Source organism: Moschus berezovskii, chromosome 2 (assembly GCF_049115385.1).
Source record: "Moschus berezovskii isolate FMDL1 chromosome 2, NW_MosBer_1.0, whole genome shotgun sequence".
Taxonomy (NCBI): domain Eukaryota; kingdom Metazoa; phylum Chordata; class Mammalia; order Artiodactyla; family Moschidae; genus Moschus; species Moschus berezovskii.
This window is the reverse complement of record NC_142461.1, coordinates 113,383,384-113,410,189: the sequence shown is the minus strand read 5'-3', so window position 1 is coordinate 113,410,189 and position 26,806 is coordinate 113,383,384. Positions and strand designations below refer to the sequence as shown.

The 26,806-nt window shown below is 40.6% G+C and overlaps 1 protein-coding gene across 7 annotated transcripts in view; it reads right to left on the bottom strand.

The window, feature by feature from the left end:
* Positions 1-2,251: 2,251 nt before the first annotated feature.
* Positions 2,252-26,806, bottom strand: part of GAD1 (glutamate decarboxylase 1) — a 37,029-nt gene continuing 12,474 nt past the window's right edge. For 2 of the 7 annotated variants that reach the window (XM_055398394.2, XM_088842605.1), the window contains 12 exons: positions 23,273-23,363; positions 16,473-16,585; positions 14,976-15,091; positions 14,812-14,891; positions 14,533-14,587; positions 13,147-13,263; positions 11,921-11,985; positions 8,711-8,789; positions 7,477-7,626; positions 5,326-5,433; positions 3,831-3,920; positions 2,252-2,425 (listed from right to left, as the gene is read on the bottom strand). In XM_055398394.2, the coding sequence (XP_055254369.2) occupies positions 2,252-2,425; positions 3,831-3,920; positions 5,326-5,433; positions 7,477-7,626; positions 8,711-8,789; positions 11,921-11,985; positions 13,147-13,263; positions 14,533-14,587; positions 14,812-14,891; positions 14,976-15,091; positions 16,473-16,585; positions 23,273-23,363 (1,238 nt within the window). Of the gene's footprint in view, positions 2,426-3,830; positions 3,921-5,325; positions 5,434-7,476; positions 7,627-8,710; positions 8,790-11,920; positions 11,986-13,146; positions 13,264-14,532; positions 14,588-14,811; positions 14,892-14,975; positions 15,092-16,472; positions 16,586-17,995; positions 18,033-23,272; positions 23,364-26,806 lie in introns of those variants that run through there. The other 5 variants (XM_088842611.1, XM_088842616.1, XM_088842590.1 and 2 more) reach the window with 4 other exon arrangements.

Here is a 26,806-nt window from a genome sequence, read left to right as displayed (position 1 = left end):
AGTCGTGTCCGACTCTCTGCGACCCCATGAATCACAGCACGCCAGGCCTCCCTGTCCATCACCAACCTCCGGAGTTCACTCAAACTCATGTCCACAGAGTCGGTGAGGAACTCTATACTGGATACAAATTTGAGGCCTTGCTTATTACACAGAGTTGGACATTCAGTTTCTAAAATGAGGCTGTTCTATGCCTGAGAAGCCAGGAAAGCTATGGGATTAGCCTGAATTCAAATAGAGGCATGGAAACAATCAACCCCTCCTTCAGAGGGGATCTGAAGGAGCAGTTAGAGGAAAAAAGTGACTTTAAGATCACTTTCCTATGGAGTCTAGTTTGTTTAATACAATGGTTACTTGTGCAATTGATATGCTGTTAAAATTGACTCATTTAATCCCTACAAGTGCCAAATAGGGAACTCCTTATATTCCAAATGAGTGAGATGGTATTATCATGGCTTAACAGAATATTCATAGAGAATGGTCTCTATTTCATAATGACCCAGCACCAAAATATATTTCTTGAGAAAGTGAACTGGGCCCACTGTACGAGCATAAGCAGCTGGAAGGCACAATTCTGTGCTCTTAGAGGTATTCAGATACTGTAGATACCAAGTGGTGGAAGATGCCCACAAGAAGCAAAATTTTTCAGCCATTCACACTTCTGCAATCCTAGTTCTAGAACAGTGCCTGTAACAGAAAAATAAAAGTTTGTTGAATGAATGAATGGAACTCCAAGATACAGATAGGAAAATGAAAAATAGGAATGATTTTTATTTTTTCCAAGTGTGAACCGCAAATTTTATTTAATTAGAATCCCAATGATTTTTAGATAAGGGACTTGGGAATCTAAAGACTGTGGATTGAGTCCCAACCTAATAAAGGTATTGAGCATCGCCTGAAGTCAGCTGGTGAGCATGAATGGGCTATGGTGATCCCAGCAACCATAACTGGAAACCTCTCTTTTCTGCATGAAACACATACTGAAAGAAAATTTTGTTCAAATTCTCCACAGAGAATATTTTTATTTATTTATAGTCTTCTTGCATACTCTAAAATGCACAGTGTGAATTTCCTTTCTTCAAAAACAGTTGTGAGCCTGGTCAGTTTGAGATCTTCAGAAAGTCTTCGGAAACATTGCCTTAGGTTTGTGCTAAGGGAGTCACAGAGATTGGTCATGAACTACTACAAAATTACAGAAGACCTAGTTATTATCCAACAGTTACTAGAAAAGCATAGAGAACACCCAACATACAGCCAGACAGAGTAACAGAAGAGCAGATGCTATGTAAGTCACGGGATTTCCATATATACGATGTTATGTACAGTATCAGAATTCTTTCATAGATGGTAAAGTTATGTTTAAATCATTATTTTAAGGGCACTCTAATATAATACAAGTCTTACTAATTTCAGTCTTTTCTCTTTGGCTCACAAGGGCACGAAAATACCATAAACAATTTTCAGAGCTTACTGCATTAATATATAAATAAGATACATTACAAATGGGAAGAAAATACAAGACACCTCTTTAACATGGTAAATCTCTGAATATAAATAAGCAAATATTTCATTTACCTACAAACAGTCATAGAGATCATTACATATATTCTTCCCCGCCCCCTCCCAAGGACAAACAGCAGAAATATGCACAACCTACACAAATGAAACTCTAAATATACAGCAAGGGTACACCTGAAACAATGACTCAGCTACTGCTTCCCTCAACAGTATACTAATGGGGAGGGCGGGACTCCTGTCACCCAGCGGCACTTTTTCTCATCCATCATGACTTCAGATGGGAGAAATACTGACAGTGAGGTCAATGCCTGCCAACAGCATTTTCCTTGGTCCCCAACACACAGCATTTTGAAAAAACATCTTTTCTGGGGTGGCTGGGCAAGCTGGTTTGTGGCATGTTTGGCCCCTCAGTAACTGAGGAAGAAGGTAAAATGGATTCTCTTGGAGTGGGAGACATGCTGTGATCTATTACCACACTCACTATACAGACGTGTATTTATAGAGAGAAGTATATATAACTGTACATATATACTGTGTTCCTAATGTGCAACTTTTGAAAAAGAACATTATTTCCGGCTAACTCTAATAAGCTTAAGGAAGGTTTTAACAGTATTCTTCAAGATATTATGTTTTCCCTCAATGAAATGGCCTATGTGTTTCAGCAACATATAGAGGTTTGTTCTAGAGTGCAGAGGGGAAAGGGAAGTCCCAGAAACTGATGGACTGTGGGTGGCAATTACAGATCCTGGCCCAGCCTCTCTATCTCCTCAATGAGGAAGTCAATATCAGATTGGGTAGCGGCTGGGTTGGAGATGACCATCCGGAAGAAGTTGGCCTTGTCCCCCTGAGGCTGGTAGCCAACCATGGTTGTGCCAGATTCCATCATCAGGGCTTTGATTTTCGGGGCCACCTTGTAAGGGAAAACACAAGACAAAACTCAAGATTGATACTAACACCACACTCTTTTTCATAATACAACCCATTTCTTAGTTGGAAAAAAAGAGCAACCGCTTTTCATTATGTATTTACACTGACACAGAGGCAAAGAAATATTTTATACCCAAGTTTCTTCAGTGGCTAATATCTAATGACTAATTTTTAAATTGACATAAACAGTTGATTTACAATACTGTGATAGTTTCAGGTGGACAGAAAAGTGATTCATTTATACACACATACACATGTTATTTTTCAGACTCTTTTTCATTATAGGTTATTACACAGTATTGAATATAGCTCCCTGTGCTATACAGTAGGATCTTGTGTTTATTTTATACATAGTAGTGTGTATCTGCTAATCCTAAACTCATTTGTCCTTCCTGCCTACCCTTTCCTCTTTGGTAACCATAAGTTTGTTTTTTATGTTTGTGAGTCTGCTTCTATTTTGTAAATAAGTTCAATTATATAACTTTTTAGATTCCACATATAAGTGATATCATGTGATATTTGTCTTTCTCTGTTTGACTTACCTCACTTAATATGATAATCTCTAGGTTCATCCATGCGGCTGCAAATGGCATTATTTCATTCTTTTTTATAGCTAACTTTCATCCTGTTCTCCATAGTGGCTGCACCAATTTACATTTCCACAAACAGTGTAGGAAGATTCCCTTTTGTCCACACCCTCTCCAGCACTTATTATTTGTAGGTTTTTTGATGATGGCCACTAATGACTATTTAAGTCTACCCAATCATACATTCCTACAGAGTATTATGCAACTGAATTTTGAAAGTCAGACACAGGACAATGATAATAAAGTCAAAACCAAAAATAAAAATGAAAAATTCACACGGGCAACAATACAAATTGAAACTTCTGTATAATCCAGCACCTGGGGTACTGTCTGGCACATGAACTCGGCTCACCAAATATCTGTTAAGTGATTAGATGAGTAAAATATTATATAAGTTAAATACAAACAGCTATAAGTAACATACAAACGAGATATAGAAACCAGTAACTAAAATGAGTCAGCATCAGAGTTGACTCAAAGTCAGTAAAAGATATTTTAACAGACATGGTTTAGTACGGAAGTTCCAAGGAATACATATATTATTCAACTGTACAGCACATGACCCCTCTGATGCCAAACACCAACCTAACGCAGGGATGCATTCCCTAGAAATTCCCACTGCATCTGAACCACAGTGGGGACAATTCAGACCCAAGGAGAAGAATATAACAAGATGTCTCTGTATCACCCCAAACCTGTAGCCTTTATTTCTTCCTGTTCAGACAGACCCCTAGAGTGAGGATGTTCTGACCAGCGAGAGAAACTGCAGAGGGTTAGAAGAGACAAGTAGAGATTCCATACCCTGTGTAGCTTTTCCCGTCGTCCCGGGCTATCCGGAACACCCCTGAGGCTTTGTGGAATATACCAGAAACAGACGTTCGTATGCTCAGGCTGCAGCGATTTTCACAAAGAAGCATGCAAAAAACAAAACAGAAAATTAACAGAACTTGAGAGAAAGCTGTTCTAACTCCCCACCCCACCCCTCAAAAAGGCTTCATGTTACTTCTATACTTGGGAGAACAAAGCCCGGTTTATCCCATCTTATGTGGGAAGAAAGCTATTTCCCATAACCAATTTTCTAGATGATTAAAGTTACCCACCTCTGAACACTGAAATGTTAAAAAAAAACTACATTTGGGTCATTTCAATAAAGGGTATTATCCATCTTGCCATGTTGCAGTGCCTCATATATAGAAGATGCTAAAAGCATTGTTAGTTTTTTTGGTACTGAATGTTTTGATTTTATTCTATCAACACTAAATCTTCTCCTGATAACTCAGGATTATCATGATGAACATTGAGGCCGGTTCTAAACTGTAAGACAGGGATTACTGAGATGTACTGAATTATTTAGTGATCCTTCTCTAAGGACTCTCATGCTTTTTGAGTCCTTCGGTATTCTTGCTACAGTTTTTCAGTTTCTTCCCTAGTTGCTGTCTGCCATCACTGTGCCTACCTTTCATGGGTTGGAGACATCACATTCATCTTAACCTGCTAGCGGAGCATTTAAAATAGTGTAAATGATGAGGTGAAATGCATGAGCACTGTATGATGGATTTGAACTGCTTAGGGCTCTTTCCTGTTCATTTGGCGACTCTCCAGAGTGTTACTAGTAGTTTAGGTGCCTGATAAATAGACTGAGTTGAATGCAGGCAGTGTTTTATTACACTGGATTATGAGTGTAATTCCTTCTATTCAGCACTGGCTCCTATTCCAGCTTTCTTTATTCAGCTGTGAGCTCTAATAGGTGAGAGATGGTACCTGTTTTGGTCACTACTCTACAACCAAGCTCCCAGTCTGGGGCAAGACACACAGCAGGCACTCAGCCAACACCAGAATGACAAGCACCTTACTGTGTGCAGTGTGGATCTGAACTCAGGACAGAGACAATTTTATCTTGCTATCCTCATAATGAATCTATGTAAAGTACTTCATTTTAGGACCAGTCTTGGGAGACAGGGTATGGGATTGGTACACCCATCCCATGAGCTTCTTGGAACTGAAGAACACTTTCTCATGGAGGTACAACACCACAATAAGTTCCAGGATTCAGACCTGCCAAGGAAAGACCTCTTGTCTATGAAGGGCTGGCTGAGAACTGCACTTTTCTGGAAGAGGCGAAGGGGAAAAGTTGTCCCAATGCTACTGGAAGAAACATTTGTGAACACAGAGGGACATAAATGAGAAGTGCATAGAATGAAAATTCAGAAGCAGCTTCTGATAATGTGGGACACTACAGCTTCAGAAGCTTCCCTCATCAGATATTCAATAAATCTAGTCCAGGAGGACAGCTTACCTCACCATCAAAAACCATCTCAAATTCTTCTCTGTTTTTAATCTTGGCATAGAGGTATTCAGCCAGTTCCAAGCATTTGTTGATCTGATTTTCAAAGCCCACTGTACCCTGTTTTTTTTTAAAAAAAAAAAAAGAAAGAAAGAAAGTTGTATTTGTTGGTGAGAAGTTTCATTTCCCTGTGATGGCTTTGAGAAGGTTTTGCTGTCTTTATCTATCAGAAATATACAGAAGAGTATTCTTGGAGATGGTTACCAAGAACCATCTCATTGAATGTGTATGGCTTTCTCACAGCTCTGTATGTGATAACATGTGCCAAATCTCTTTTGAAGGCATTCTAGTCTCTGGGCAGTTATCCTCAACAGGGCTTTTAGATTCTTGCTAGTAATTCACAGCCTGAGCCCACTTTTGGTTTGCTTTAGGCTACTGCTACCCAAACTGTCTACGGACACACACTGTAACCAATCCATGATGAGATGAGTTGAGAAACTGAGATTGAGCAATAAGAAACTTCTATGGCCGTTTGACAGAGTAATTTTATGTCTACTGAATCTCATTTTTAAAATTGATATTTATATTTCGTATGGCTTTCTATTTCATTTTTCTAGCAATTCATCTTTATGGTATTGGTCTATGACAGGTTAAAAAAACCCCGACTGGTTCTTCGGAGAGTTGGAGAAATAGTACTTTGGAACCTACCTTCCCCAGAAGAAAGTCCTGACCAAACACATCCCCCTCACTCCCAGGCAGGCTACCCTCCACATAACATCACCTTACCCCTTTGTGGTGACAGGCAGGCAGGCAGGCAGAAGGGGAAGCGCTGGTCTTAGGACATGCCCTGAGACGGCAGGAGCTCCAAGTATTGACAAACTGACTGAGCATGAGTTTCCAAAGCCAGCACGGCTGATTAGTGACAGCAGCACGGGGGGCGTTGAGTGGGTCGGTGTCAACAAGGAGAGCAGATGCACGAGGCCTGTGGGTTGCTAATGCACCTGGGCCAAGTCCAACACTGGCAAAGCAGTGATCGCTGAGCATGTGCCTGGGCCAGTCTGCTTTCCTCTTGAGAATGAAGCCCACACCAGGACCCCACCTTGGTAACCAATTCACTGTGAGCCAAACTTCCGGCAGATGGTTCAAGGGGTTATTGTTAGGCAAAACCAAGGCACAAATTACTGAGACAGGCCATGTGGTTATTATATTTCTGAATCATAGGGCTCTTTCTCTTCTTGCAATTCATGGCTATTTATATGCCTAAAATACCTGTGATTACTTTGTGGTAGAAATCAAATTCAAACTATTTCTATATTAAGACAAAATGACCTAGTGAGGAAAAACACTAATAATTTTACCATCAAATTCTTCCTACAGAAGAACATTTGACTAAATGTTTGGCTAGAAAACCTTGTTGTTTTGGTATTAGTAGACCTAATCTTGAAACTTATTAAAATTAATTTACAGTAGATAAAGAAAAATGATGGTGGTGATCTAAAGCTGTGAAATCAAAATTGCCTTTATTTGACTGCATAAAAATACTTTTGAAACAAATAGTCACATAGTATTCCTTTTCCTCATCCAGAATTTGAGGGAAATTCCAAATAGCTTGGTTTTTTTCTTCTAGACATAGAAAAGCAACCTAAAAGATTGATGAATGCAGACACAGCATGCCTCAGTTTAGGATTTCTTAGAATCAAGTATGCATTTTCCAGAAGAGGGTATAAAAGAACCCTCTTTACACAGAACTTAAAACTTTACACATATACATCCCATGGTTCAAGACCTCATAAAAGAACTCAGGGTTCTGCACAGAAAAATGCAGTGATTTTATCTTTATCTGTTTCTCTACATCTGCACTAAATAATTTCAGTATCCCTAAGAATTGCTGTGGAAGCCCTTATCTTGGCAAAATTTTTAGTGCTTATGAGAGAAAGTTAAAGAAAATGTCATGCTAATTCAAATTGAGACTGAATGGAAACAGAATTTGACATAAGGGATAAAGTTATTTCATTCATAAGCAAAGAAAATACAGTTAACTCAATTATCTAGATATTGATTACACAAATTATGAATTATCGTGATACAGCTTTGCCTCTCTTTTGCCAGCCAGCCTGTGCAAATTACACTTCTGCTCTATTTCCTGAAGGCCATTCTTCGTACCTTTGCTTTCCACATCAGCCAGAACTTGAAGATGTCTACGTGGCGGCCACACTGAATGGCCTTGTCCCCAGTGTCATAGGAGACATCATACTGCTTGTCCGGCTGGAAGAGGTATCCCGCACACATCTGGTTGCATCCTTGGAGGATACCCTGCCATGGAAATCAACACATGGAAATCTGTATTCTCAGGACAGAAGTGTGGATGGCTTGAAAACAAAGCACGTTGGACTTGGGGTCACATACAACCTTTCTTCTAATATCTCACAAGGACTTGCACTTGCCCTGATGTCCTTCTCTAAAACCACCCTTGGAAGAACATTTGCCTCTTCTCTGTCACTCTACTTGGAAAATTATCTTTTGTCTCAGATGCCAACCATGAGGCCCACCTTATTGTCCCTCTAAGGGGCATTTGGAAATGTGTGTGACTGTTTTGGGTTATTTCACAGACTGGGAAGTGCTATGGCATTCAGTTGGCAGGAGTTGGAGATATACACTTCCTATAGAGAATGGGACAGTCTCATGTGTAGAAGAATTTTCCTCCCCAAAGTGCCCTTTAAAAGGTGTTCCAGTCCTTTCCCAGATCATCTATAAAGTTAACAGGCACTTTAATTAGGAGTGGAGTAAGTAGCATCTGCATTTGTGGCTGCCACAGGATGGAGACAGGCTTTTGTGAATGCTTCAGCGTGCAAAAGTTTTACTGAAGGAACAAAGCTCTCCAGGTCAGGGTTCCATTATTAGATTCTTAAAGAAGAGAATAGGCTACTAACTCACAGAGCTTTTTGGTCAACATTCCTTGTTGCCCTCAGTTGACATTTGTAGTTGTGATTCTGAGTAATTTGTTTCAGCTCTTGGGGCCACAGACTCATGCTCAGAACCTGAAGTATGTTTCTGCCACCTCTTTTCATCCTAAGGTGAGAGGTGGCAGCTCAGCCAATCACTCTCACTTTTGAGAGAAGGACTGTCAAATGAAATAATGCCCTTGTAGTTTCCTCCACTGGCAGGGCCTTGAGCATTGAACAAGGAAGAAGGAATAGTGCAGAGCAAGAGCCAAGGGGAGGTGCTGGGTTAGCTGAAGCCTAATAGACACAGAAGGGAAACAACAGCCGTGGCAGGCCTAGCCAGGCTGTCAGCCTTGTGAGTTCCAAGTACTGTAAGAAGACCTCCAAGCTTTCCCCGTCTCGTGTCTTCTAAAACGTGTGCAAGCCACTAGCTCATCTCTGGGGGAAGGACAGACCTTTTCCTTTACGAGAATGGCAGAGCACTGCAGCAGCACACCCATCATCTTGTGAGGGTTCCAGGTGACAGAGTTGGCCCTGAAAGAAGCACATGATACTCTGAGGAGAAGGTGCAGGGGTCAACAAGCGGCAACTCTCCACTTGAGGAAACCATCATCTCCCACAACTCAAGTCAACGCATGTTTTCAATGCCTAGTCCCCTAAACTGACCTAAGACTGGAATGGGTAGCCTTTCCCTTCTCCAGGGGATCTTCCCAACCCAGGGATTGAACCCAGGTCTCCTGCATTGCAGGCAGATTCTTTACCAGCTGAGCCACAAGGGAAGCCCCTAAACTGACCAATAAGTGGTAAATAAATACTTTGTGGGCAGTCTCAGGGTACTAAGTTGAAGACTGCCTTTTCTAAAAAACTGCTATTAATACTAGCTAACATTTATGAAGAGCATTTATTATGTGCCTAGAAAATCCCATGGATGGAGGAGCCTGGTGGGCTGCCGTCTATGGGGTCACACAGAGTCGGACACGACTGAAATGACTTAGCAGCAGCAGCAACAGTATTCCAAAAGCATTACAGGCATTTTATCAGTGTGGTGTCATGGTTATGAACTCAAGCTTTGAAGCCAGATTACCCAAGTCTGAAACCTGGCTCTGACATTTGCTGGTTTGGGTAAGTTACACAGCTCTTTTGTATCTCAACTTTCCTGACTGTAAAGTGGGGAGAATAATATCTACCTCAAGGAATTGAATAAAGTTAGTAAAATGAGTTAGTAAATATAATGCTAATAACCATGCCTGAAATACTTAAGTTTTACAACTCTTATCATATAGGGACTATTGTCACCTCTATTTTAGATGGAGAGAGTGAGGCACGAGAGGGTTCAATACATCACCCAAAGTCACACAGCTGGGAAGTGCTGGAGTCAAGATTCACATTCAGGGAGTCTAACTGTCAATCTACTGTTCATAACCTCTCTACTAGACTGCCTCCCTCTAGGCAGCAGACTCAGGTTCTTTCTGCCTTCCTTTTCTTATAAATCGGACTGGTGATGCTGACCTACTTGCTTAAAAGGTAGTATTAAGACTGATACATAGAAGCAAGGATCAGCTGGACAATTCTAGACTTTGACTACTTAGTAGCATTGTTTAAATGCTAAATAAACATAATCTTGCCTGTTTAGTCTGCAATGGTAGTTTAACAAGCATGGTCTCCTAGCAACCACATCACTCCGTCAGACACAATTAAATGGTTAAGGAGCGCACTAGCTAGGACATTATAGAAACAAACAAGTGTAATGTATGATGATTAAAACTTGGGTAACTCCTTCCCAATGGCCTAGCCTACAGCTGGGCTCTGTGCTTTAATACCTGTGAAGAATGTTTTCTCCAGACATAGCAATTGGCTTGGAATTATACTGCCTCTGCTCTCCCTGGAGCTAAATTCCTGCTGTGAATTTTTAACCTCTTCATCTTGCTTAGGTCCAATAGAGGGAAAACAATTTAGTGTATACTTGACTATAGAGTCTATGCTGCTGCTAAGTCACTTCAGTCGTGTCCGATAGAGTCTATACTGTTGTTCAAAGAGAAGAAAGGCTTGAAGTACCTTCCACCACATGAACAAAGAAAATCTTTATGAAAGAGACTTATGAAAAGTTGTAAGTTGACTCAATGTTATCTCATTAAAAAGCATCAGTGTCAAGTCATATTTTACAAGGTAGTGAATTTAATCCATTTTCTCACAGTTATCATGCACTGAACCATTAAACAATTATACACAGACTTCACAAAATATCTGAAAATTTTTTGAATGTCCTAAAGGACTGAAGTAAATCATTCTTTGGTGCTACAAGTGGAAAGTAGTAACATATGATGTAGATTCAGTTTCTTTCAGAAGACATATGTGCTTTAAAATGTTAGAAAAGAAAAAGTCTAGTGGAAAATGTTTCAAGTTTTCCCTTGATTCACAGATGGAAAATGGAAATTGCCTGAGAAATTTAAAGTACAGTTGGACTGGACCTTCTACATATAAGATCTTGTCCTCCAAGTTAAGGCTCATATAACTGTGCTTCAGCAAGTTATGCTTCACCCACTCACTCAGATATCGGCCTCTCAAAGCTGAAAGGCAGGGGGAGAGGCACAGGAGAGGTAAGAACACTTGACCCACCGGAGAGCCTCCCTGACGCCTTCTGCCGGTCCACCTCTCCACCCTCATCTGCTCTTGCTGCGCTCACATTGCTTCAACCACAACGGCCTCGATAATGATCCTTCCTCCAACTTGCCATGAACATCCTTCTTCAGGGCCTTTGCATTTGCCCTTCCCACCACCTGGGACATTTTACCTTGTATCTGTCTTTCTATCTCCATTTATCCTAGGATCTGCTGAAATGCTACCACCCTAAAGGGCCTCTGACTATCCTATCTAAAATAGCACACCTTGGCAGATGAAACATCTCTTTGTTTATGAACATCTAGTCCACTGGACAGGAAGATTCGGGAGGGGAAATCTTTTAGTTGACACCACCTTCCATATATTGCCCTGTTTTTTTTTTACATGTGCCAGGTACATATTTTTAGAAGGGTGCCCGGTGCTTGGGCTGAAGACAGGTACCTGGTTCATGACAGGTGCTCAGTAAATAGTTGCTGAATGAATCAATGAATCTATGTGAGTTCATTTCAGATCAATATTTAGGAGTCAGGTCAAAATCATATTTGGCTCGGAACACCCGAATGTGAATGATAAATAAGAAAATAAGTAAGTAAAGCATGCTGAGTGTCCTGCCCTTTCCTCAGTTTAGTGGGAAATGTAAGCTTAGTGAGAAGGAAGAACGAGCTAAATCAGCACCCCTTCATGTGCCCTCGACAAACTCTCAATTAGCCTCCAAATGCCCACACTGGTAAGTCTCTCTTCTCGCCTGCTCAGGCACCTTGCAATCAATCTGCTGTTGAGCTTATCACAGGGTGTGGTAACTCTTTGTTTGTCTTTCTCTTTTACCAAACTGTGAGCTCATTGAGGCGAAAACTCATTTGACTAGGAAATCCATCATCTTTGATTCTCCAGTGCCTGGCATACAGTAAGTGCTCAGTAAGTGCCAGCTGAAGAAAAGTGAGCTTAAACTGAATAAGATGTTGGGAATCAGGGCAGACACATCAGTGGACTCAAAACACCACGTGTTGCATGGCCTGGATGGAGGAGGCCCTGTGCTCAGCCCTTACCTCTCGATGCCACTGAGTTTATGGCGGTGCTTCTGGGACATGAGCAGCCCACCACCCCAGGCAGCCTGTGAGAACAGAGAAAAGAGACGGAAAGGGACCCTGAGCAACACTGAGGAGTCTGAGCCAGGTCACACCACACCTCTAGCAAAACATGAAGAATGTAAATGGTGAAAAACATGAGCTCCTCTGACAAACAGAACCCACACAGCTTGTTCCACCAAGGGCAGTTGTAATTACTCATCATTTATCACATCTTCTTCAAAAGTTCCTCCAGATTAATGTCAGGGTTGCCGTGCAAGTAATACAGATAAATGGGCTGAGCCTGTGGAGCTGAGATCCAAGGCCTAAAGCAGTCTAGAAAGCCAGGGACACTTGAGATGACCCCCTGGGGGGCTCTGGGAGCGGGAACACACAGGACTAGAGGTTGCCATCTGAGTCTACCCAGAGTAGAACTCTAAGGGCTTCTGAAAACCTCTGAAGGCAGCAGCTCTGGTGGGCTTGGATTTTCCGCAACTGCTACTTCAAGAGCAGGACATTTTTGTGGGTTCCCTGATGCATGTTGATCAAATAACTTGGGAAACCATGTGACATAGGAACAGACTTTGTAATCACTTGTCCAATATCAGAGCAGATCACCCCACTGTCCACTTGAAGTTAAACCCATGAGAGAATGAAGAGAGAAAGAGAAAAAAGCACACCCAGTCATACATGTGAAATCTACCTCGTATGTTCCTAGGAAATGGAACAAAGTCTCTTAATTGATAACACCTTCCATATACAGCCTTATTTTTCCTACATGTACCAGATATGCCTGTCTTTTCTTTTCGTTCCTTTCTTTTTAAGAAAAGTGTCATAGATGGTTGGACTGAAGGCAGATAGCTGAGTGTCCATATTCAGATTCATGGCCAGTTTCTATACATTGTATCTTACATTTTTTCCCCTTTGAAATCAGTTGTATTTTACTCTATAGCCATTTGTTCAGACAGAAGCTTTATGGGAAAGTGATAGAGCTGAACTTGTAGGTTGAACCACAGAAGACAGCAATTGGCCAGGAAGGACTGAATAAGCCCCAGGGCACAGACGGGCCTGGGTGTATGCCTGTCATGAACAGCCTGCTGGGGACGAAAGAAATGTGGTGGGAAGAGAGGCTATGGGAGAAGCTGGAGGAAAATCATAAAGCTTCCACCCCTCAAAGGGCCCAGGCCACTCTGAGTTACAGCACTTACATCGACATGCAGCCAAAGGTTGTATTTCTCACATATATCTGCAATCTCCTGTATCGGATCAAAAGCGCCATAAACAGTGGTGCCAGCAGTTGCATTGACGTACAGAGGGACATAACCCTATAAGAAGGACAGGCTGATTAGTCTTTCTAACCTTCCTCCTTTCCACACACGAACTGCAGTAGCATTCATTTCCAACAGAGATCGGCTAAGCTGGTGTGTATCTGATATTATATATGGGACTACTCTCTGTTGATGGGTTCACTCATTCCCTCATTTATTCAACCAATATTTTCAGTGATATTCATGTGCCAGGCCCTGTTGAGGATGATGGGAACACAGCGGTGAGCACAAAAGACAAACAATTCTGTCTTCGTGGAGTCTGCACTCTAATGGTGAGTGACTGACAATCAACAAATTTAAATAAGAAAAACAAATAGTATGTTTAAGAGTGACATGTTCTATGGCAAACAATAAAGCAAGAAAAAGTAATAAGTGTCTGGAGTGATGGCGGGTATCTGAATGCCATCTGGACAATACCTACATTTCAGAAGCTGTGCTGTTCTAAGTGTATTGATGTAATAATAATATGGAAGCATTGTCTGGTTATTGGAAACAGATCTATGCACTATTTCCCTAAGGGCAGACACAGTAAACTTTTGGTGTGAACAAGAAATAAATGAGAGAGCAGAGTAATAGAGCTCATAGGCTTGGGAAAGTCCATGAATCCTAGGAGATACTCCTCTCCCTTTGCTCAGTCCTCGCGACATTTCTGTTTCCTCTGCTGAGACGCAGGCAAGCGACCACAGTTAGAGAAAGAGGTTCAAGAATGTAACCAAAACCACTAAGAGTTGGTGAATGGCCTGACAGCTGCCTGGCAGTGCCTTGTGATATATCTGTTCTGTGTGATTTTTCTGTTTAATAGAACTTATTGAGGCTGAATTCACCAAGTATCATGGGCCATCTGCCAGAGCATAGAAGCAATTTGCTAAATAGAATCCTAACCTTAAATAATATTTGTTAAAATGAAATTATACCTAAAAGTAGCAAGTTAAAAAAAAACATCAATTAGGTTGTATCTTTGTGAGACTTGGATAATGGATTTATTGAAGTACATCACGCTAATCATTTGCACAATGAATATAGAACCAGTAGATTAATGACTGAATTTTTCATTTTTCAAAATAAAAAATTTGATACTTTGTAGACACAGCTTTAAAGCCAAGTCATCACACAAGCTAAAAACAAGCAAACATCTGAAAACAGAATTTTAGAAACACAATAAAATTATCTCATATCATCAAAGACTTTTATTGTCAGAGGCAGAAAGAAGATTATTTTTAAAAAATCTGTATTCACCAGAATTTAGATACATCATAGAGTACATACCTTTTGCTTGGCTTCAAGAATTTTTGTCTCTAAATCAGCTGGAATTATCTTCCCCCTGTAATTATAATAAAAGGAGAGAAATTAAAATGAAAAATCAATGAGATTGCACATGGAAAAAAACTTCAGCAGCAGCAAAAAGTAATTTAATCGGATATTTTCAACAGACCATTAGCAGCTTGGCACACTGTACTGAGTCAGTTCTTAAGCACAATAAAACAAATTTAACAGATGAGCACATTTAATACATCAAGAAGCTAATATTCACTCTCCCCTGCCTACCTTTCATTGCACTTTATCAAAATCACATTGTCGGTTCCAAAGCCAAGTGCAGCCCCAGCTTTCTTTATGGAATAGTGACTCTGCAACAAACAGAAGCTGGTCATTAGATGTTAGAGAGGTCCTTGGAAAACACCACAGTCCATGAGCAAGTGCACTCAACTCACGTGTTCTGAGGTGAAGAGGACAAGCTTGGGCACAGCCGCCATACCCTTGGTCTTAACTTCCGGGAAGTACTTGAAGCGAGCAGCCATGATGCTGTACATGTTGGATATGGCTCCCCCTATCGTCAAGAAGACACAGTGGGAGCTGTTAGGATTCCCTCCTTACTGTTTTTAACAACAATGGCTAATGTGGTCTCTTGACAAGGGAGGTCAGAAAGGGGAAGGAAAATATCCTGATAGGTTTTGCTGGCTTCCCTACTGCCAGAGCTTCCCTCTGGTCCCTTTGCCTGGAAATACAAATAATCACACTCATTAACAAAGCCATGAAGGCAATTTGGCTGGAGATGATTCACTTACTCTGGTGCCCGTCCCACCTGAAGCCTAGACAGCAATATAAGAGGTGGCAGCAGCAGCGGCTGCAGAGATAGGTGAGTTACAACCTTCCTGCTCCCACATTCTGCTCAGTCTATTTACTGGACAAAGTTGAATCTTTTCTCTGAGCCAGAAAGACAGAGAAAGAGAGAGTAACAGAGCCTATGGAAGCAAACAGTGACACTGCCTGGGTACTGTCCTGAAAGAACAGCCCAACTGAGTTATTGAGTAATTTAGGAGAACTACAAGTGTATTAAAATAAGACCAAACTCATATTTACTTAAGTCAAGATGCAAGGAAAACTGAGGTCACCAGGTATGTCTGCACAATAAAAATGAGTAATGTTTGCATTAGTTACCTATTATTAAACAGGCAAATTCTGTGGATGAATTGCCTGGACAATTGCAATTTTTATTCCTTTTCTTTCCCTCATAGTGGTTCAGATGGTAGAGAATCTGCCTGCAATGCAGGAGACCCAAGTTCAGTTTCTGAGTCGGGAAGATCCCCTGGAGAAGGGAATGGCAATCCACTTCAGTGTTCTTGCCTGGAAAATTCCATGGACAGAGGAGCCTGGCGGGCTACAGTCCATGGGGTCGCAAACAGTCGGACACGACTGAGTGACTAAGCACAAGCACAGCATATACAATCACGCTGTCTCTGACACCACTCCAAACTCCCTCCTACTTATAAGATTATTTGTCCTTGTTTTAAAGATTCTTATTGTATCTATACTGAACTACAGATTTAAAGTAAATATACTGCTGCTGCTGCTGCTGCTAAGTCACTTCAGTCTATTTTGGCCAAAATTGATCAATCCACTGGTACTCTTGATTCCCTAATCCCCAGCTTAATCAAACTGCTGTCATCAGACCAGAGTTGTTTAGCATGGTTTAGACTCAGCCTTTGTCAGTTTGTACAGGTCTAGAACAGACTTTGGTTGGTTAGAACACAAAAAATGTAGCGCTCTTGCCAGCCTTTGCTCTGACAGAGAAGCAGAACTACTGAAAAATCATATTTTTCAGGTCATTGTTCTCCTAGAAACTCACTTTGTGTTTCATGTTCTCAAAGATCCTAAGGATCCAAACTGCAAACCTTGAGGAGAGTCTGGAAAAGAGAACAGAAACCTACCAGGAGAAAATATCCCATCACCATCTTTACTTGACCATCCAACTATCTCTCTCATCTTCTTAAGTGTTATTTGCTCCATCAGGACAAACACTGGTGCAATTTCATATGTAAACCTAGAAAGGTGGTGAAAAATAAAATGAAAATAAAGAAGTCAAATCACTTATTTGGAGAACACAGATCACTGGTTTAGTTTTGCACTTGGGTTTGAAAAAAAGATGTTCAAAACCACTAAAACAATTCATTTCCTAGAAGTGTACTGAGTCACTAATCACAAAATATCAGAAACCAGCCTGGGTTACTGAGAGAGGTGGTGGAAATACCTGCTCTGTGATTTTTCAGCAACAAAATAGACTCATCTGAAAGGAATGTCTTAGGTGTGGTCCACCCAGAGAAATAGAAGGAAATAAAATGACTTTTCTGGGTTCCTTTCACTTCTAAGAGTATAGGATGATGAAAATGCTAACTGAAAAAATAGTCTAAGTTCTATATAAAATCTGTTTGCAACATTTTTTTTAAAAGAGACTGCCAATTTCACACTTGTAGAATCTATAAAACCCAGAACCAAAGTTTATCTTTTAAGAACAATGTAAACATCTGAAAGCTAACCATGAAGATAATGGAAATATTGACCATATTTTAAAGATATCAATATAATTATCTACACAGTTTTTTTTACTGATGATCCCTAAGGACAGTTAGGTTTCTATAACTCTCTGAAGTCAATACCTGTCAAGAATAATTATAAGTGATGATTTCTAATGACCAATTACAAAAAAACCAAGAACAATGTCAACTGGCACACAGCTGACTGAGGGCATCAGATATACTGGTAGGTTAGCTTTGACTTCTTATTTAAAAGTAGAAAGCCATGCTTTTCTCAAAGCAATTCAAACACAAGCACGGTGTAGTGAGTAGTCATTGAAACAAGATCATGGTACCAAGGCATAGGGCTTAAAAGAAATCAAAGAAGGTCAGTCTATAGAAAATTAAGCCAGAAAACAAAAAGATATTTACTGTGAGGCTTTTTGTCTTTCTTCTTTTTGCTTGGCCTTCTTAAGCATTGGAGTCTGTGGGCTCGGCTCAGACCATGCTCCCTGAAGAGAGATTCCTAGATTGACTCAGCCAAATGATAAGGGGAGATTTTATCCCTGGTTAGGGTATTCAGGCTGAACTCCAATGCTGAGGACTAATGGGAATTTTTGCTAGGTTAATGATTTAGAAAAGCTGTTTGCAAGAATGAGATAACAATGGTTGTACAAAGACACAGGTGAAGATACTAAGTTTTAAACATGGAGAAAAATTAAACAGTCCAATTAATCACATGGTAGTAAAAGAGGACAAAAAGATCCTGCAGGATCCTCAGGGTATATCTCTTGGTGGAAGAATTCTGCTTTCAAAAAGAATATGTCTGTTTTCCTTGAGAGGACCCTTGAAATTTAGGAGGAAGACCCTCGGAAATCATGTGTTCAGTTACCATCACCTCTGGAGGTCACAATCATGCTTTGGTTCTGCTCTGAGCCCCATCACCGTAGCAACCAACACTCCCTCATGTCTGATGGCCTGATAAAGGAAGAAGAAGAGAAGGATTCCTGGTTTAGCCTGTGCCACTGAGTGTACCAAGGGGCAAACTCATGATGTGGTTCTATCCATTCTTGAACAAATGCGTTATAAACAGTGCCGCTGATTGTTGGCAAAAATGTATGCATGGTAAAGAGGTATGGGTGGCTGGCTGTGTGTTGGAGTCTCAGAGTACCAAATGAGAAGGCTCTCTAGGGTAAGGCAAGGAATCAACGGAATCATATACCATAATATCAGAACCTTGTCAAGGACTGGATGAAAGCTGGACCAGAATCAAGCCAGTGCAGGAACCACAAAGGGAAGGGAGAAAGGATGGTGTGTGGAAGGCCAGAGAGTTGGTCCACTTCATGATTTGAATCAATTTAGGCCCCAGATTTGCATGAACTAGTCCTCTTACCAGATATATGACCAGTACTCTCAGGATCAGGAGGAAGAATCTAGAGAGTTTGATCATGAGACGATCTGATCTCAATAACCTCAGGTTATTTATGCCAGGTTCACGATTCCAAAAGCCTTAGTTCTGTTCAATAAATAGTTAATGAATGACTATTCTCTGCCAAGTGGCTTTTTATATACTGAGGAGACAAAGTTGTCACAAGACACCATTTCCAGTCTTGAGGAGGAAGTTTACTAGGATGAATCCAGCATCTTGGCCTTAGCTGCATCCTATTTGACAGTCCTTGCCTGGGTCTGAAGGACTAGTTCAACCCCACAGCTAACACCAAACTTACTCTGATTCATGACCTTAGTCCTGACATCCTCTCCTGGAAGCTGGTAGCTTGCCTCATGGTTGTTGATCCTCAGCCAGGCCTGTCACATGGGCTAACATGGTGTCCCCATTCCTGACACTGCCTTTGAACTTGCTTTCTCATCCTGGGCCATGTTTACAACTGGGAGTCTGCTTGCACCCAAAGCCTTAGAGAAGACTGTGAAGTTCACCCTAGAGCAGTGGTTCTTAACTGAGATCATAGATACCCTTAGGACTTCCAGGAAAGCTATAGCCCCTCTCTCCAGGAAGGCAATGAGGGTATGCGCATCATTGTGTATACACTTGTAAGAGACTCTTCTCTTGCAGCCAGGACTCCAGGTTTGGTACCCCTTCCATAAATGACAGATGAAAGTGTATAAAGTCAAGAGATCAAAGGTCAAATATGGATTCAGAAGAAGCTGGTTAGGTGCCAAAGTCATAGTACAGGATGATATTTCAGAATCAGAGGATAAGAAGCTAAACCTGCCAAAAGCTCTAGGTTGAAGCATAAGAACACAGGACACCGGATTCAAAGTAAGGGTTTAAAAACAGTATGATTTTGACATTCAGGGAGTGACACTAAAGGAAGAGTTTCTATATTCTGAGTAGGGGAGTGAGTCAGCCTGTTTTAGTAGTTCAACTCACCTTCCCAGTGGGTTTAACTCTGAACCAAAGCAAACTGATTGTTAAGCTGATTTTCTCTGCCAGTTGCTAACCAATATAAAAATTTCCCTTACTTCATTCGATTTTATTTGGGCTTGCAATTCATTCAGATCAAAGACTATTTTCTTTCTTCCCTAGGTGTGACCATGGGATTAAGTTCTGGCTAAAGAGATGCTATGAGAAATGTCATCTGGAGCTTCTGAGAGGGTTCTTGGAAGGAAAGAGTGTGTTTTCCTTTTGCCCTTCCTCCCTCTTCTCTTTCTTCCCTTCCTTTGTCCTTCCTTCCCCTGCATGCACTCCTTTCTGAGATCTAGAACATGTAAGTGATGGCTAGAACTCCACTAGCTAGCTTGCACCATGAAGATGCGGATACTGAAGATGAGAGCCACATGCCTCAATATGGATCAGAAAGGCACAGGGACCCTGCACCCTTGGTGACTGCTAAGACAGGAACTATTTTAACGAGAGGAAGAAATAATTTTCTATGTGGACTCACTAACTTGACACTCCTCTTAGATTTTATCCTCCTAATATAGTGGTTACCGTAAAAGATAACACAGCTGAGGGGGAGCTTAGTGAGCTCCTCTGATGTCCAGAGATGATGAGAGACAGAAACAAAAGAGCTGGAAGGTTGAAGGGAGGAGGGGTTGCAGATGCGGAGCAGTGACCTGCGGGGTGGCTGCCTTTCCTGGGTGTGTGCCTTGTATGCACTGGGCACTTAACACTGGTATCCTGGTTAGTCTTCAGCACTACTCTGTAAGATGGATATAATTATTCTTCATTTTTTTTTTTTTCTGAAGAAGAAACAGGTTCAGAGAAATTCAATGAGTTGTTCCAAGATCTCATATTTAGGGTGTTTTCCAGCCTGAATTCCAAGTCCTTTACATCAGAGCTGCTTTTCTATGACAAACAAGAACTACTTACTACAGGCTCCTTTGTAACAACCTGCCTACTAGTATAAAGTGATGGATAGCCTGCATAGAAAATTCCTGCGATGTAATTTTTATGAAAATAAAGTGCTAGATACTTGAGATCATAACCTCATAACAAAGAGCTGTGATAGATCTTGCCACTAGGATTATGTATTGTCATCAGGTCCTTGAAGGCAGGCTGTTGTTTATAACTGGGCACTGCTCAACTTGCACAGTTGTGATCAGTGGCCATGTTTTGGAAGAAAAGAGCTGTGTATGCCAACTACACACTGGTGATGTTTTCTTTGAATCTTCACTGAGTCCTTTGCTTGGAAGAATATATCTCCAAGCTGAATGCACAGGCAGGTATGAAAGCATAAACATGAATGTTCCTTCTATTCTAACCATCAGGTGCCTTATACTTTGTCACTTAGATGGAAACATTGGATAGTTCTTTTAAAGAGACTATACTGCGGAATGTAGTTACTATTCTCTATTACCAGTGCCACCCAAACTCAATGAATACTGCAGATCAAAAAATGAGTATATCACTAATTAAATCCTACTCAGCCAGAAAAGACCTTTTTGCCATTCTTTCCTAGACTTATTTTGAACACTGTTCCCAGTTGGAGAAGGTTTTGTCACAAGGGAGCAAATTTCTACATAAGCTCCTGACAGTGCTGCCACATTTCATGATCTTCCAGGGGAACTGGCTTACAACAATTTCTAGATAATAGTTATTACTTCTTCAGACAATGCCTTGTCTTGACAACTGACAGAAACTATTTCACAATTGTAAATAACCTTTGCGATCGATCTGTTGGAATCGGATCATATTTTATAAATATCCCCTGTTCAGTACAGCTGCAATTACTGTGTGCCATTTAGTTGGACTGGCCTTGACCTCAGATGGCTGGACAATATTTTAGCATTTCATGGCTGAGCTAAGGGAAGAGTAAGGGACTTTGATTTTATGAACACATTAAAAAAAAAAAAAGGAGATTGGTTAAAGGAAAGCCAGGGTGAATTTCTTTTATTTACCTTGATATGTATATATATATATATATATATTAGGAGATCACAGTCAAGAGGCCTACAGAATACACATTTAAAGACGCTGAGTGAATTCAGTGCCTATATATAATTAAGGGTCCTTGGGCTTTAATGTGTATATACATTTTACTCTATCTTTCTCATTTATTTTCTAAATACTTAAGTTTCTTTCAAAAAGCTAAACTTTCTAATTAAAATAATTCCTTAGTGTGAGATGTTCAATTAAGCATTAGCATCTTTTTCAAGTTATAATTAATATATTATGATGTCTATGTTTGCTGATATGTTTTTGTATCTCACAAACCACAAAGATTATAAAGACTGGAAGAGGAGGTTTTGTTGAGGAGATCATACAGGCGATTGTATCTTTGACCTGAATTCCTTCCAGCTCTCCAGAGCCTCAGTGATCCAACATGGATAATCCATGAAGTTAACCTTGACTTACAAGCAGGGAGCAGGAAAACCATTTTGCTTTTCAATCAGTTTAATCTTTTATGCCTTTTAGCACTAATGGCCTTGGTTATCACGTTTGCTTTTTAAATTCTGTCATTGTTTTAAATTAATAAACAAAGCAGGAATCCTTAATTAATAGAAAATTTTCTGAATGTAGTTAAGTATTTTGAGTCACAGCATTGGAACACACACAAATCAATATAAGTTTAAAATGCCCTTTCAGGCTTTGTGTCTGGTAGTAGTTTATTTAGAAAAATAGAATTTTCTTTATTAAGAAAAATAGAATACCCAGAACTTTAATAACTTACATTCTATCTTGATGTCAAATGAAATTTCTCTTTTTAAATAATACCACTCTTTAAGCTAAATTTATTTTTCAAATCTACTTTACCACAAACTTGAAAAGTAGATAATTATTTTCCAAATATTTCTAGTGACTAAAATCCAAATAACTCTTATAAAGTCATTTAAAAATTATTACAATAACCATATTATTTCCCTCTGGAAACTTTCATAGAATGTGGTACCATTGTCTGGATATACAGAGAGTGGTAAACATTATCATAAAGTTAAAGAAAAGACAGTACTCAGTAGGTTATGATGACCTTCCATCAACCTGTAATCTGTCCTCGTCTCCAGAGAGGGCATGTGCATGTAGAATAAACTGTGGGGTGATTACCAGAAGAGTACCCAAATATTACTTGCATACACACCCCTCCTACCCACCAGGACTTTAGAGTCAGTTTCAAATAAATTTACAAGAACTTAGAAACAAACAAAGACTTTGGAAGACTTTGGGTTTGCCTACTCAAATAAGTATGAAAAAAATTTCACATTCAGAAAAATAATCATTTTGAAAGGAACATATAATTCCTTTCAAAGCAATATACAATTCCTTTCAAATGAATGTATAATTCCTTTCAAAGGACTATCACTACATGAATTGTTTTAGAATTTTTAGTTGAGCATAGGCTGATCAAATTGGTTTGTGGCTTTACAGTCCCCTTTAATTTTGAAGAAAATATAACCTAAATGATCAGGAGCAATATGCTTGGGTGGGAAAATGGACCAAGATCATACCCCAAAACATGACTTCTTTAAACATATCATTAAATGCTACGTCTTTTAACATGAAGTTTCACACTAAACTTTAAAAGTTAGAGTTATTACTTCTTAGGACCATGTTCTCATTAAACTGCATTATTCAATTAAAATATAGTTTATCAACCATCCACCATTAATTCAGAACTGTGATAAACCTACAAAATTTTAAGAGAAAAGACAACTAAGGCAAATGTAATAAAATTTTTATAGAACCATTGGAATTGGACTTTTACCCCAACAAGCCATACTCAGGCGTGGTTGCTTACATGAAAATAATATGTGGGACTTACATATTGGTATTTGCAGTTGATGTCAGCCACTCGCCAGCTAAACCAATGATATCCAATCCTGTGGAGAGCTGGTTGAAAAATCGAGGATGACCTAAAGAGGTGAGTAACAGACAAGTATCAAAGCATACTCAGATTTTTCAAGCTGTATTCAATTCAGAAGGACACTCCACTAGGCCACAGTAATGGGACCTCCATCCCAATGGCCTAATAGGGCTGCCCAAGAATATTGAAGGAAGGGCAGGTTGACCCACCCTTTATCAACATTTAGCACTGAAGATGTCTCTCAAATTCACGTTTCTAAAGCATAATGCTTTTAAATTAAAAATCCAATGTCATAAAAAGAAAAATCTGTCCAGTATCTTATTTGTTGACTTCCAGATGAGCTCTGCTGCTGTGTTTTTTTTTTTTTTAAATACAAATCTGGATGTGGTGGTCCTATTTCTCTCCATAAATATTTCAATTTTTAATTTAACATCTCAAGCTTTTAATCCCCAAGTCAAGGTATACTCATGGAGGAGAAGAGGCTGCAGGCCTCAGAGAGGGCCTGTGCCTGTGTAGAGCTGATGCCAGCTCTGTGGCTGGTGCCAAGACATGCCATCACTCTCTGGGCCTCTGTGTCAGTCCAAAATGATGTCAAGCATTGGTGTGTTTTGCCCACATACAGTTGGGTGACTGTTAAACTACATATGTTGCTGAGGTGACCTGGCATCTGCTCTGTGAAACAGGGGCAGACACAGCCTCATTCATTCACTGAGTTGTTGGTAGAATAATTTATATTATTATATAACTCAAAAGCCCTTTTCAACCCACTGCATGCTTTATCAGGCTTTGTTCTCGGCAAAGGCAAATTCAGGATTATTGCCAAATTCTGGCCAATTTGGCATTCATGGGAAAACTCAACCCCACACAGGAGGTTTGGCTGTCACGAAGGAGCCATCACAATAGATTACCTAGGGGTGTCTGACAGAGAGCTGGTGTTAGAAAGATGTGCCGACTGCTGTGTTTCCAGCGGAAATTGCTTGTGCTTCTGAAATAACTGTCAGGGAGCTAATGTTGGAATGTTCCTGGTCTAAGCCCCTCTCTTTGAAAGTCTGCCCTTCCCTCCATGTGACGAGGACTCATTCAGAACATCTGGACTAGGACTTCTTATAGCAGAATATACCAATCTCTGCACTCCAAGAGTCCTTGAAAAATAATACTGATCTTTAGAGAAAATAAAAGAAGCATAAATAGTAAGCGTAGTGTAAGTTCAAGGCCAGATTCCAGACATTCGTGTAGATTACTCTAAATAGCGTAAACTAGTTCACTTTGTTCTACTTACGTCAGTGCCAACAACATCTGTATCTCCTACAACATAACTGATTTTGTTGAAGTCCATTTAAATACGTGTGTGTATGTACATATGCATATATTTAATACTCACTTGAAACCAAATACTTCCTTTTAATACAGGTTTGAATCATAAATAAATGCAATCACACCAGTTGACAATATATCCAAATCATGTTGCATAGCAAAGACAAAAGATGGCCATAGACTAACAAATGCCTTCAGACAAAAGTGAAACAATATCCACGGACAGATTAGCCATCAGACCAAGGTGAGATATAACTGAACTGACCAGCATACTTTTCTTTAAAAATCAAATGCAGACTTTGTAATATAATTGAGTCTTGGCCATCTTGCAGTTATTCAAGGAAGCTACCCTTATACCAGTGGCGCTGGCAGGCTTCAAAAGTTGTTTGGGATTCTTTGGCAAGCCTCATTATTTCATTATAACCCTTGTTTTTAACATCCAGTAGTCATGGAGAAGGCAATGGCACTCCACTCCAGTACTCTTGCCTGGAAAATCCCCTGGACGGAGGAGCCTGGTGGGCTGCAGTCCATGGGGTCGCTAAGGGTTGGACACGACTGAGTGCCTTCGCTTTCACTTTTCACTTTCATGCATTGAAGAAGGAAATGGCAACCCACTCCAGTGTTCTTGTCTGGAGAATCCCAGGGACAGGGGAGCCTGGTGGGCTGCCATCTATGGGGTCGCAGAGTTGGACACGACTAAAGTGACTTAGCAGTAGCAGCAGCAGTCTTACTCAGCTCTATTAGCACATCCCCCCCAGTCATATCTTCGAATGACTAGGGAGAGTGAGCAAGATAATAAAGGGGAGAGACAGAGAGAGAGAGAACAAGACACTACAGTCATGGCCCCGGAGTCTTCACTGTGGTGACAACTATGCCATGGGCTGGCAATTCCTGTCCATCTCTTTGCCCAGGAGCTCAGGAAAGCCAGGATGCAGCAGGGAAAGACAGTAAGAAGAAGAAACCACTGCTTGATTCCAAGGCTTAGAAAGAGCCAGACAGAGATCCCCAAAGTCTCTGAACTTGAGACACTTTGGCCAGGATTACCAAGTAGAGAGAGCTCCTATAACATAGAAAGGAGGAAAGAGGGCTCCCCACTGGAGATAGCATTTGGTGCCTCAGAACCCCTAAACTCCACAGGATGGGACTGAAGGAGAAGAGTGTATAAGTGTGTAACCATGGGGCCTGGAAAATAGAAGGTGCAGTGGGTTGAACCATGTCCCGTAAAAGACACGTTCAAGTGTTAACCCCTGATTCCTGTGACTTCATTTGGAAATAGGGTCTTTGTGGATGTAAACAAGTTAAGATGGGGCCACACTGGATTGGGGCAGCCCCTAATCCAAAGAAGAGAGAAATCTGGACACACACACGTGGAAAATGTCATGTGAAGGTGAAAGCAAAGATTGAGTGATGCATCTGCAAGACAAGGAATACCAGGGAATTTGCACACCAACTAGACGCCGGAAGAGGTAAGGAAGGATCCTACTCAAGAGTCTTCAGCGATAGCATGGCCCTGCAGACACCTGGATCTTGAACTTCTAGGCTTCAGAACTATGAGAGAATATAAATTTCTGTTGTCTTAAGTTACCCAGTTTTTAGCAGCCATGCTGCTGCTGCTAAGTCGCTTCAGTTGTGTCTGACTCTGTGCGACCCCAGAGACGGCAGCCCACCAGGCTCCCCCATCCCTGGGATTCTCCAGGCAAGAACACTGGAGTGGGTTGCCATTTCCTTCTCCAATGCGTGAAAGTGAAAAGTGAAAGTGAAGTCGCTCAGTTGTGCCCGACTCTTAGCGACCCCATGGACTGCAGCCCACCAGGCTCCTCCACCCATGGGATTTTCCAGGCAAGAGTACTGGAGTGGGTTGCCATTGCCTTCTCCATTTAGCAGCCATAGGAAACTAGTATAGAAAGAAAAGGAGGTGGGCCCAATTCTCCCCAGTTTCAGGGACAGGCAAGCATAGGATTCATCAGAAATGAGGCAGGGATGAAAATGGAAGAGAGAAAAGAAGTGAGGGATAAGAAGTGAGGGATGGACCATTCTGCTCTCATGTTGTGAATAACCTAAAATCAACAATGAAACTATATATAACTTCACACAGCACCATGTATCTGTATCCTGTAAGTCTAATTTTACAACAATAAATAATGATGGGCTTTTACAACAATAAATAATAACATGGCC